The following is a 13,103-nucleotide window of genomic DNA, read 5'->3' on the forward strand; positions in this document are numbered from 1 at the left end:
AATAAGTGTAAATATACACATTGGGGACCACCAAAATCAAAGATGCCTGAATTTTCTTTATAAATCTGGGTGTCTCCATGTGTTTGAAATTGACCTAATGCACTGTATGTATCCATCTGAATACAAGGCTGAGGCTGATGTAGATGGTTAAATATACATAAATACATATATAAATTATTAAAATGCATGATTAGTTGGAATCAAATTACAGACTTAATATATTAACATTGCATCTATATTGTAATGTTTTACTCATGAAAAATGACATCTTAGTGATCTCTCTTGCTCCCCCTTGTTAATGGTTTTATATATAAATATATATATACCCAAAGGATTTCATTCAGATAATCGTGATGATAAAATGACAGGTAATTACTAAAAGCCACGACATTCCATCAAATTGAACAATGAACCTTAAAGCATCTGAATATCCTTCCTGGGCTCTTGCATTGCCATACCCTCTTTTCACACATGAGTGGATTGATATACTGATCAATAATTGATTTTTCTGTCCGTGTTTGCCCGGCTAGTTGAAGAGTCACAGGATGCAGCGATCCCTGTGCAGTAAACCAAACTCAGAGGGGAGTGAGAAACAGCTTCCAAAAGAGCGAGTTTGCCCTTAAATTGACTGTTAGTTAGTTTTGTGTGTATGGGTCTGCAGTTGTTACATTAATATTAAAATCAGCCCCCCCAGTTGGTGACTGGAGAAAATAGACATGCATTAGTTATGGTCCTCTGCTTCCAAGGGACATAACTCATTTAGAATGCATGCCGGCATGCTTTTCATCAACTTCTGGAAGAAGTCCGTCATCTTTTTCTCTGGTTCTCTCTCTCTCTCACTCTTCTCTCTTTCTCTTCTCTTTCTCTCTTTGTCCTGTGTTCCCTTCCTGTTGCAGGTGGCATGCATGCAGCTCATCAATGCACTGGTAACATCTCCTGATGAGCTGGACTTCAGGCTGCACATCAGAAATGAATTTATGCGCTGTGGCCTGAAAGAGATATTGCCGGTAAGCACAACATAACCACACACACACACACACACACACACGCACACACACACACACACACACACACACACACACACACACACACACACACACACACACACAATATAAACTCACACTCACCTTGTATTAATATTTAAATGACTTGCCCACTTCAATGAAATATTGTAGATTTGCTCCAACAAATAATTTATGAAACACAGAGGAGAGATTGCATGTCCTCTGTCTGTGCCAGCACCCAGAAACCAATAAAGTTTCTGGTGCCTGGGCTAATAATCTTCCCACTGGCTTTCATACCATCTACCTAACATATTAATCTGTTGTAAACAATGTTGCTGTAGCTGCCAAAAAAACAAATAAATTAAAGTGAGGAGCTGGTCCTCTTACCTGTTTATCATGTTGAGTAATAGCGTTTAGAATGAGCTCCTTCTCTTTACCTGAGCTTGATGCTTCCCTTTTGGTGCTGATGTTGGAGAGTCTCTCAAGCCACACTCGCTGATTTATCATGTTTGATTCTTTATCTCTTTTTAATCTGTCTTACCTTTCATTATTTTTGTACCTTAATCTGTCTGTAGCAATTGAGAACCATCAGGAATGAAGCCCTTGACATTCAGCTAAAAGTATTTGAAGAGCACAAAGAAGAAGACATGATAGAGTTCTCTCATAGGCTTGAAGACATTAAGAGCGAGCTGGAATATCCTTTTCATTATTACAAATAGAAGCTTGTTTCAGAGTCTGTTTCTCATAAATATGTCTAATGCGCATTAGCAAAATTCATGGCATCAAGATTATTCATAAATGCAACATAAATCTTTAAGTTCTTTCTTATTTCAGTAGCTTCTACATTTCTTTGTTTGTTTTTTGGTGAAAATGAAAATGCAGTGTTTCAGTTTACATGTGAGTCCTTGACTCTCAGCACCGATGCGGGGGATGTGTTCAGTATTGTGCAGAGCATGGTGAAGGACAGCAGTGCAGAGCTCTACTTCCTCTCTATACTGCAGCACCTGATGCTTATCCGCAATGACTACTTGGTCAGGTAAAAATCAGCACTACACACATACACACAGACCTTTAATTACCTTATGTGTAATGGATCAAGCATTTTTTTTTTTTTTTCAGTTTCCTCCTGTGTTTCATTATGATCTTCCCTCATTTAACACCAGTGTCTCCCTGTATGTCTGTGACTTGGACCTTCTGTGATTCCCATTTTTTAATGAGGTTTATTCATTAGCTCTTTTATTTTCTTTGTAGACCAGAGCCTTTTGGCTCTGGTCAGAGGTGTCAGAAGTGTAAAGTAATATAACGTACTCTGTGTGATAATAATGATGATTGACATATAGCTTTTTAATCTCACATCTTAGCTGAATGCACACACAAGTAAAAGTATAAATACCTTTTGAACACCGGTAATGATGTACACTGGTGAAGAGCCTATGTTTTGTGGAGGTCTCACTCTTTTAGCCTTAAACCCTCTCAATGACATTGGCTAACAAAGAGAATGCTCTCTCTTTCATCTCCCAACCGTCTACAGCAACCATGGCTCCAGAGTATGTCTCATCTCCTATTAATGGCACTTTTCAAAGGCTTATTTTATGTTGGTTCACTCGCAGCTGGGTGTGAGTTAAACCTTGGCTTGATCAAAAGATGGAGCTCTAATCTGAAGAATATGAAATGCATCACCTGCAGTTTTTCCCCCACCCAAAACAACACCTAAAGTGTTTGGCTCTCCTCTGGCTCTGTCGAATTAATTTTTTCATCTGAAATTATTATTGTAACGATAGTTTAATGAGAACCAGCATTGGTGCCATGTGTTTTGTAAGTTATAATAACAGCATAAGAATACACACAGATCCAAACCCCCCACGTTCATTTCTCGCAAACCACAGCGTGTCTAGACTGCACAATCTCCTTTATTTATCTTCTGGCAGATGAACTGCTGATCCACATAGAAGAAACAGAAACAGTTATACTTTCTATAATTTCTACTTTATTCAGGAATAATTAATTAATTGATAATAATTTATTTTCACTGGAATCTATTGCTATTGACCATTCACAAACCCCTTTCACTGAGAACTGACTAATGACCATCCAGTAAAAGCTTAGCAACTTTCTCCCCACGCTGAGGTGGTGTGCATGAAGCTTCATTAAGAGACATCGTATATAAAGAGTTGGAAGAGTGGTGTCTTTTTTTTTTTTTTACCCTTTTCCAAAACCTACCTGGTCTACAGATCTTATTCTCCAGAAGTTAAGGGAAGGCACTTCATTGTCCAGACTCCAGCACAAATCACATCATCATCATTTTTTTTTTTTTTTTTTTAGTGGGAATGAAATACAAAAATGAACATTCCCACTAAAACCGTGACTCATATTACAATAACTGTCAAAATGATAACAATGTAATGATATGGTGTGTGATGATAAGTGTGATACTTGTGCAGATTATTTGCTTGGATGATTGCATATTTTCATTTTCATACATGGTGTAGCTCTACAGACTTTTTTTCTCTTTAAGAATACATTTGCTTTCCTCTGTTTTTCCTCAGGCAGTTTCATATTCTTGATATCATTCATTTTCACCATTGGCACATAAGATTTCATATCTGTGTGTGATCCTATTAATGCACTTCATCTCTTGTGACTGACTGGTGTACTGATCTTTAGTTATTTATTTCTTGGTATTCTTGGTGTCAAGAGCATATAGTCACTTGTTACACAGGGGTCCCAAACTCACAGGGTAATGAAAGGAATGCCAGAGACTTGACTTCTTTGTTCCATTTGACTGTTAATATTTTTGTCTTCATTCAAGCAGTGGTTCCATCATGCAGTTCATCTTTAAAATCATAGACATGGTATTCATCATGTCAGATCCAGTCTCAGCATAGGATTATAGGCAAGCAGTATGAAGAGGTGGAATGCACTCTACTTTATCGCTGTTCATTATTTTAGTATTTGTTAATGATTTGGTGTAGAAGGAATGTGACTCTCAGTGACACTGTTGTAAGATTAATGAGCACATCAAACAGACTCTTTCCCTTTAACTTGCAGTGGCACTGTGGCTGCCAGCGTTGTATGTCATCTTTTGTTGCATTATAATATCTTCTCTCCTTCTTCTTATTGCCACATGCCCTTGGTTATTCTGTGATCATTGCATCAACAAAGCCATTAGAAAGAGTTTAACTGCAATTACTATGAACTGCTAATAGGCTGGCGTGTATTCCCCATCGTTAAGCGTCATGAAATTGTTCTTACATTATGATGTAAGTGTTGTAAAAATGAGTGTGTTTAAGTTTTAGTTTTTGTAAAGAAAGAAAGGAAACAAAAATTGAGCGACATTAGCGTGTGCCTCATGTTTGTCATGTTTTATTCATCATCAATTAAAGATTATATCCTGAAAAAAATGAAACTTATCAATACATAAACACTTACCTGGAAGTAAAATGTTTTTATGTACTATATTTTTTTATGGAATTCATACTGTATCCGTTTAATGAGAACACAGTTGTTGCACCTCTTCTGTCTTCTGTAGCCCGACTCAGAGCCCGTTATGTGTTACGTAGCATGTTATGTTTAAAATCACTGATTTCTAGCAGGCAAGGACTTTGATTGGTTGCACAGGTATAATTGTAGAAGTTGTTGGGATATGCCACCTAGACATTCCAGCTCCTCTCACACCTGAATCTGTCTAGATGATGGCTCTTGTACAAATCCCTACGCACAACAGATTAAAATTATGAAATTAAATGATGTGTGTTTTTGCAACTCTGTCTTTTTCTCACTGTCTCTCTTGACTTTATTTTCTTCATCTTGACTCTCAGGCCCCAGTACTTTAAGATCATTGATGAGTGTGTATCTCAAATTGTGCTCCACCGAAGTGGCACTGACCCAGACTTCAGTTACCGCAAGCGCCTAGATGTGGACTTCAGCCACCTCTTGGGCAAGTCCCACACGTCTTCTTACTTCATTTACATTACAGATATTTCAATAAAACATAAATGATTCTTATAATGTTTATTTATTTATTTATTTTTTCAGAGGTGTGCGTAGATAAAGCTCGAATTGATGAGTATGAACAAAGAGCTTCAGAACTGGCACTAAAGGCAAGTATTGACAAAAACACAACTTAGATTTTCATCCCACTACATATCCACTACACTGCCTGGCCAAAACAAAACCATTGAAGCATGCTTACATTTATTCTTTCTTGTTCAATAATATAACATCTGTTTAGATAATAAAACATTAAAGAGCCGCTCCTCTCCAAAACGTGTTTTTCTTCAGTTTATATCCCCTAAAATGTCTGACCTTGACACTAATATGCAAATACTACTACTGCCAATGATCCTCTTCCCAGGTAAAATTGGTTGGCTGTCGAAAATAGTCAGATATTACACATAATATGAAAATCTCAGTCAGACAGATCATATTTATCTGCAAACTTTGATTAGACCCCTGGCACATGATTACATAAAAACAATGGGACAATGTAGCAGACATTGTATGTTTCACAATCACTAAAATTGTGTCAACCACTGCCAGTTTCAAACTAACAAACTCGCAAACATTATAAACAAATAGAAAATGCTAACTACACTTACTATTCTGATATGTATGCTAATTGTTGGTTTGGTACACAACAGACTCCTCCTTGTCTGAATCTGTTTCTGACTGAGGTTCAAACATGCATGTCTGAATCTCTCTGGTTGTTTACTCCCATCTTGGTGGTCACAACTCTTTCACCAGTCCACCTAGTGCAAGCAGCAATAATCCCATATTACAGTTAAGGAAACCAAACATTTTTTTCAAATTCAAGGCAAAAAGTACACAAATAATTTTCAATGCATATTCCCGAGATTTTTTCACTGTCAAAGTTAATTTAAAAACAAGATGTAGAAAAACTTGTTATTCCCACATGATTATAGATAAGGAATGGGGATCCTTTTTCTTCTGGAGTCCCATTTTGATTTTTATAATGTCCTTAGAAGGCTGCACTCAGGCCACTCAGATACAGCAATTGTATCAGGTTGGCCTTGGCCCTCCCTTGGCCGTGCCCCTGGGCATACTGAATTATTGTATACATACATCAAACTAACCTCTGTGATGACTGGAACTGCTTCTCTTTGGTGAGGCCTCTGTCAGATGGTAGAGATGATGATGATACTTGCAACTGGTCTTCCAGGTTTGTCATTCAGTCCGGAGCAGAACCGAAATTTTGTCAGCAGCTCATTTAAAACACATTTGTTTTGAAAAGAGCTGCTCACAGTAGTAGGTTGTTGCTCTGCAGCTCAACAATTTCGTGTTGGAGGTTGTCAAGTACATCAGCTTTTCATGTCCTCAAACCTCTCTTCAAATCCCCAAAGGAGTTTTTTAGACACTGACACAGCGTATTCAGATTACATAGCAGGCTTTTGTTCTTACAGAGTAGGAAAATGCAGTTTTTCCTCTTTGTAATTGCACAGCTTTCATTTTGCTTCAGGTGATTTCATATCTGAAAGCAGAGAGCTGAAAAGATGGCTGAAGCTTAAGAGGTACTTAATGTCCACCATGAAGGACAAATCACACAGACACTTGTTATCACTGAGTTTCCATGTCAGATTTTGTCTTCATCTACATTAATTATTTCAGACAAACTTGACACTTTGGAACAATTTTACTTGTCAGCTGCTACCAGCTTTGCAGCAACAAGGCTCTCCTTCTCAAATTCTCCTTTTGAATGAGGTTTTAGCTTCTTAGCTGTTAGCTCGCTCACCACAAAACTTGCCTGCACAACATTCCAGTTTGGATGCAATCTCCATATAATCTTATTTTCTTTATTGCTGAAAAAAAGTAGTCACCTTTAGGCCAGTTCAAATGGTCTCCACAGACCAGAGGTTCCCCATTCCTGCTATAGATGAATAATGAAATGTGAAATGTGTGAGGTAAAATGGATTGGCTGCTGTGATAGCAGCAGGGGTAGCAGCAGGTTGCAGATTCTGATTAGAACGTTGGACTCACTGATTGGCATGTGTGTATGGTGCTTAATGAATGGGTGTTTGACAAAAGGTTAGAATTCAATCAGTAAATGAAGCTAATCAAGGTGAAATAAATGTTGATTACGTAAGATAATTATACCATTAGACTTAAACGATTTTAACAAATACTGCTTATGTTAATACCTAGTTATATTATCTAAATATCAGTGTGTGCTTGTGTGATTAACTTGAATAAGTGTTTCTCTTTTAAGTTTGACGAGGAGTTTCTCGGCAGGCAGGAGGCACAAGCTCAGCTGGTTAAGTATGAAGAAAAAATAGCCGAACTCCAAGCAGAACTGCAGGCCTTCAGGTCCAAGGTACATGAGCTTTACATTTTTGTTTTCAATGTCAGTTTTTGTAAATTGTGTGGGAATGTGAGATGTGAGAAAATACCACCTTTGATTACTCAACACAACCCCTCTTAATCTATCTTGTTTGATTCAACTTTCTTTTCTTACTTTCCATTATGAGATGTTCTTGTTATGTTTGGGTACTGGGTGTGGATGGGGTGGGTTTTTATCCGCTGGAGCCTGCAGTTTGGTTTGACATGGAGGCTGCTCCACTGGCTAGCTGACACTAAGTCTAATGAGAACACTGACCATTTCAGATTCTCTGATCTTTATCCCATAAGAGGAAATTGTTCTAAAAGCAATTTATTCTGACAACCCTCTTCAACCTCACTACTAGGCCACTCCCCCCCCCCAAACACTCCAGAGAATTGCTCCCACGCCCCAGCACTGTAAGATAACTACACACTCAGAAAGGAGAAGAGAACTTCCTTTTCATTTTCCTGATAATTTTTCAATTTCAGAGAGCAAACACAGAATGAATACTCAAATAGTACCTTGGTTCAAATGACGATGGTACATTTAGCCAATGTCGGTGCATACACACACACTTTGTCTCACTGTCTGTGTCTGTCTTAGTCTAAATATCACTAACACACAGCACCCACACTTGTTAATTCAGCAAAGGTATTCTTCCCCCTCTAGAGAGAGTGCCAGAGTAAGGGCCCAGGGTTGACCTTTAGTGTGCGTCTTAAATCTAAAATTGGTGCATGGATCAATAAGCCATTTGCTCTGTATGATACAATTTATGAAGCTTTGTAGCTCCGGTTATAACATTTGATTTTTAGCTTTGGAAAAAACAAATTATTGGGGGTATGTGGGTATCTGAACAAAATCTGGACAGTTTATGAGCATTTGGCCTCTGCTGGATGGTTGAGAGAGCACGCCTCCGTTATTTGTAGCAGTGGTGTTAGAGAAGAAAGCATACCGTACTACACATTTGGCGGATGGTATAGTTCCTCTCCTGCCATTTTTTTCATGTGAAGTTTCACTTGTTTTTTTTTCTTGAAATTTGAATTCCATATTTATTTAATTTATCTGGGGAGTTGTTTCCTGAACACCACACACTGTAAAAAATCCCCAATAAGAAAAAGGCAAAATATTCTGTAATTGAGTATATTCAGAAAGAAAATCAAAAATCTGCTGATGAGGTGAGCAAAAATCACTTAAGAACGTTTGCTGCAGCTAGAATAAAAAAAAACTGCCACTGCAAAAATACTGTCTGACTTGTTTAGCTTCATAAATGCTGTGGAAAAGCTAATTATTTGCCCTTAAATTGCCTTATTGGTCCTTGGAACTAGATTATTTGATTAGAATTATAAAGGTGGTTCACACCACTGCCCCAATAAAGAAATAGCAATAAGCTGATACTGCAGTGACAAGGTTTTTGGATCTTGGCACTGTTCAAAGCAGTTGGGGGTTTATAAAAAAATAATGCTGGTTTTGCATTATCTTTTTATTTTATTGTCTGTTAAGTGCTAATCAATGGTGCTTCTTCATTCTGGGCATTTACACTAATTGGCAATGTTGCTACAACACAATTTCATTTATTTCAGGCTACCATTTGTATTTTTGATGTAATAATGTAATAAAAGTTCTTCTCCCTGCCTTTCCAGTTTGGAGTTGTACCTGTGGGTCTCTCCTCTTCCCATGTTGGACAGGCATTCCCATCTGGGCCTCCACCCACTGCTCCAGCGCCTGGGGTACCAGCTCCCCCTCCTCCACCTCCTCCGCCTCCGTTACCTGGCTGTCCTGCCCCACCTCCTCCACCTGGAGTGCCTCCTCCATTTGGTGCCCCCCCTCCACCCCCTCTAGGACTTGGGGGTGCTCTAGGCTCCCCTACACAACATACACTGCCTTATGGCCTCAGGCCCAAGAAAGACTTTAAGCCTGAGACCTCCATGAAGCGCCTCAACTGGTCCAAGGTAAGATACTGCAAGAGTGTAGGATAAGGGTGAGAATAAAATACGGATAAACATCTAACCACAGTATAAACTAATAGAATATAGGTAAAAATCGATTACATAGAATGCATAAAATCAAGTAAAATACAATGTTTTAAAATAAGTGCAGCAGTACAGAAGTGTGAGGCAAAGCACAAAATTTTCAGACCTGCATCAGAAACCAATAGCTAGTTAGAGTGAAGAAATACGTTTTTAGCTTTCTTTTAAAAATATTCAGTAAGCTGGCCTCCCTGATATCAATCAGTATTGTGTTTACCCGTGGAATGTTCCAAACAGGTGATTTTGGAACATTCCATAACTGCTCTTGTCTTTTGTTGCTCCCGTCCCAGCGTGTTTGAAACTTGTTGCTGCATCAAATTCAGAATAAGTCATTATTAACAAAAATCAATGAAATTGAAATTAAATATATTGTCTTTGTAGTGTTTTCAAGGATTAGCAAGTTATCACAACTTTTTTCGGAAGCAGTTTTGTACACCAGTCAACTTCAGGAGCTGCTATTGCTGTACATGGGGTGGATTGTGGTTGATGATGTTCACACTTCATTTCAATCCATGAAATCCCTTGTGTGTGTATTATTTTCAATTGAGTATATGTAAAAAATATGGCAAATTATCACATTTTCTTTCATTTTTATTTGACACACCCATCTCAGGGTTGTAACCACCCCCATTTTCATACATGTGGGTGACATAATATAGGAAAAACATTTCAATACAAGCCTCAAAAATTACTGTGGAGTTGAATCAACACCTCACTGACAAAGTGAACAAAAAGTTAAACATTTTCACAAATTTAGGATTTATTCCGAGGATATTTCAGTATATTGGATTTGTAGAAGGGTAACTTCTAACTGATTAGTGGTAGTATTCTGGATTTATATATTGAGTGATCCACAGTATAAAGAGATATATTTGAGATGTTTTCCAACTCTGCTGGATTACGATTAACTGAAAGTTTGGGACACAAAACTTAAAATTTAGGCCAGATATTTATAGTGCCCCCCTTCTCTGCTCTTTGTTCCTTTCTTTCCTGATGTTCATTGGCAGCACCTGAACAGTACAGATGTTTTCTAAGAATCAACAACTTTCTACCTCTGTGCCAAGCCAGCAATAATTGAAAATAACAGATGATCAGATGTTATTGTCAGAGCAGCCTCGGCCTCTACAGATGTTGTTCTCTGCAGAGCAATATTAGTTCACATTCAAGTGATATTAGTTTGAGGTTTGATTAATAATTTAATCTCAGATAAACATCAGTACAGGTGTTCAGCAAACTAAACCATATGCTTGGAATTTTAAGTGAACCTTTTAGTAGGACATGAGGAGGACTTGTGGCACAGCTGTATGAGAACCCCACATATGGTTACGTTTGGGGCAAAGCAGTTCTGAAACTTCAATAATGAGATTTAAAATTTCCGACTTCCAGTTGGCTGAGTTTGAGAGAGTAGCCACTAAACATTTTTATGATTGAGCGCAGTGATAAAACCATTTTTGACAAACAAGGAGACCCCGCTGACAACCTAGCAGCAGCAAGTCGTGACTTGTAACTACTGTGTGAACAAACAGTTATCAGCATATACATCTAGCCGATATAGGATCACCTGGACATCCCATTAGTGTCACATTTCACCTAACTCCAGTGGTCCCAGTAAGTTCAATATTCACAAGAATTTCAGCCTTACTGGTCCATCAAGTTCTTCAAATAACATATGGGCTTCTTGGCTTCTGTTGCCCTGTCTAAGCTTGGACAACCCTCATGATATGAGTATGCTTCTGATTTCGACATCATCAGTTCTGGTAACCGTTTCACATTACAGGAAGTGTTCATTTTGAAAATACAGCTTAATGAATTGCATTGAATTGAAAGAAAATTTGTATTTTTTGTATTCCAGGGTGATATGCTGTATTCTGTGTGCGTGTGCGTGCGTTTCTACTATACTATCCTGATGAAGGCAATATATGCCAATAAGTTGATACATAACTTTAAACATAAATATTACATTAGATTCTATCTTACTGTCAGGTGTGGATCAGGATAATCTGGAACATGGTAAATGACAGAGCCAAAAAAAAGCAATGGACTTGGTGTCTGAGTATGCAAGTTTTTTGTGTATTCAGACAGTATTCAGACAAGAGAAAAAATGATAAAGAGTGTGCTAATTCCTCCACAGTAAACTGAACATAGGTACTGTGTAACTGGTTAACTAGTTCATTTTAATTGGCAGTTGTAACATATGCAGTAAGTGCTTTGGGAACTGACAGGACTCTTGTGCAGCAGGTCCATTTGGAATAGTCTTTTGTAGCTTTATCACGCGACTAATATCTGATTGGAATGTTGTATTTTCTTCACACTTTATTTTACAAATTACAGTGGCTACAAAGGGAAATGTCAGAGCCATGTATTAAGTAAATGTGCTGAACTGTGGATGTGTGTTTTCAGATTCGTCCCCAGGAAATGTCAGAGGGCTGTTTCTGGGTGCTGGCTGATGAGGACCAATACTCAAAACCAGAATTACTCAGCAGAGTTGCTCTCACTTTTTGTTCACAACGAACAGGTCAGTCTCTCCCTGCATTTTTTATATATGTATTTTCTTTAATTTCCGTCTACCTGGCTGCTGTACTTGTATTCTGAGGCGGCTTTCTTGCCATGAACAGACACATGTTCTAAATTATTATTACATGGTGTGTTTCTTTGTTTATATCAGTAAGCTTTTACTCCAGTCTCCTTGTCCCAGCTTTCTGGCTCCTGACTGTGGGATGCTGTATCAAATTTTCAGTGTGGTGTTAGGGAGGAAAATGGCAGGGTGTCTCACTTGAGCTGAGGTGGTAAAACAAAGAAGAAAAATGCGAATGCCTTTCTGTTTTTGTGTTGTGCATGTGTACATGCAGGCATCTGTGCTTGAGAGTAATTGGCAATGTATCTTCATTTAGGAGGAATTGCATGACAAAGATACAGGCAAGTGTGCCAGTGCTTGTACTAACCCAAGGCCACAAACATTTTGCTTTTTTATCACTTTCAATGAATGGACAGAGATATGCATGACAGAAATCATCTCTTATTTTTTTGAGTTCAATTTGGTCCAATTTCCACTGCTTTTTCAAATGTAGGTGGAGGTTTGTAAACGTTAAATTAACTAAAATGCTGATTTATTTTCCATGCCTCATTTATTTCAAAGTTTCCTTGGCCATAACCATGCCTGATGTGGGTGGGCGATATGGATGAAAATAATATTACCACAGCCATACAACATTTTTATTTTATTTAAAGCTATGATCAATTCAGTAAAATTCAGTAAAGCACTGTGAACTATGAACACTGTACTTAAGGCTTTATCTTAGGTAATGCTCACCAATATGAGGTGTCAGGTCAGGACACAGAGACTGACTTTGGTCTTTCAAACTTTACCGAGGCATCAGGTACATTGGCACAATTATTCACGGTCTTATCCATATGGCTTCCTCACTGTAATGTTTTGTGTGGTGTGTGGTGTGTATGTGTGGTCTAAACAGGAGAATAAAACTCATTATGAATGTGATGAAAAAAGAAATACAAGCCCAAATTAGCAATAATAGAATAAACATAAACATAGAGCATCTAGCTCTCAACAGTTAGCAGTGAGCGAAACCATACACATAAACAGAAGGAATTTCCCATCCGGCAATTAGCATGTGGTTTAATTATTGAATTTAACAAGGCTCTCTAGCCATAGCTGATATTAGCATGGGTAACCACCAAGTAACAACAGGCAGTGGTGGGCTAACAGAACTGTTATATAGT

General features: G+C 38.1%; 1 protein-coding gene across 5 annotated transcripts in view; it reads left to right on the forward strand.

The window, feature by feature from the left end:
* The window catches only part of LOC121609513 (protein diaphanous homolog 3-like), a 171,653-nt gene that overhangs the window by 40,206 nt on the left and 118,344 nt on the right, over positions 1-13,103 (forward strand). For all 5 annotated transcript variants that reach the window (XM_041941199.1, XM_041941508.1, XM_041941274.1 and 2 more), the window contains 8 exons: positions 897-1,007; positions 1,580-1,698; positions 1,924-2,040; positions 4,823-4,941; positions 5,040-5,104; positions 7,228-7,332; positions 8,979-9,287; positions 11,766-11,880. In XM_041941199.1, coding sequence (XP_041797133.1) covers positions 897-1,007; positions 1,580-1,698; positions 1,924-2,040; positions 4,823-4,941; positions 5,040-5,104; positions 7,228-7,332; positions 8,979-9,287; positions 11,766-11,880 — 1,060 coding nt within the window. The remainder of the gene's footprint in view (positions 1-896; positions 1,008-1,579; positions 1,699-1,923; positions 2,041-4,822; positions 4,942-5,039; positions 5,105-7,227; positions 7,333-8,978; positions 9,288-11,765; positions 11,881-13,103) is intronic.

This window comes from Chelmon rostratus, chromosome 1, assembly GCF_017976325.1.
Source record: "Chelmon rostratus isolate fCheRos1 chromosome 1, fCheRos1.pri, whole genome shotgun sequence".
NCBI classification, from domain to species: domain Eukaryota; kingdom Metazoa; phylum Chordata; class Actinopteri; order Chaetodontiformes; family Chaetodontidae; genus Chelmon; species Chelmon rostratus.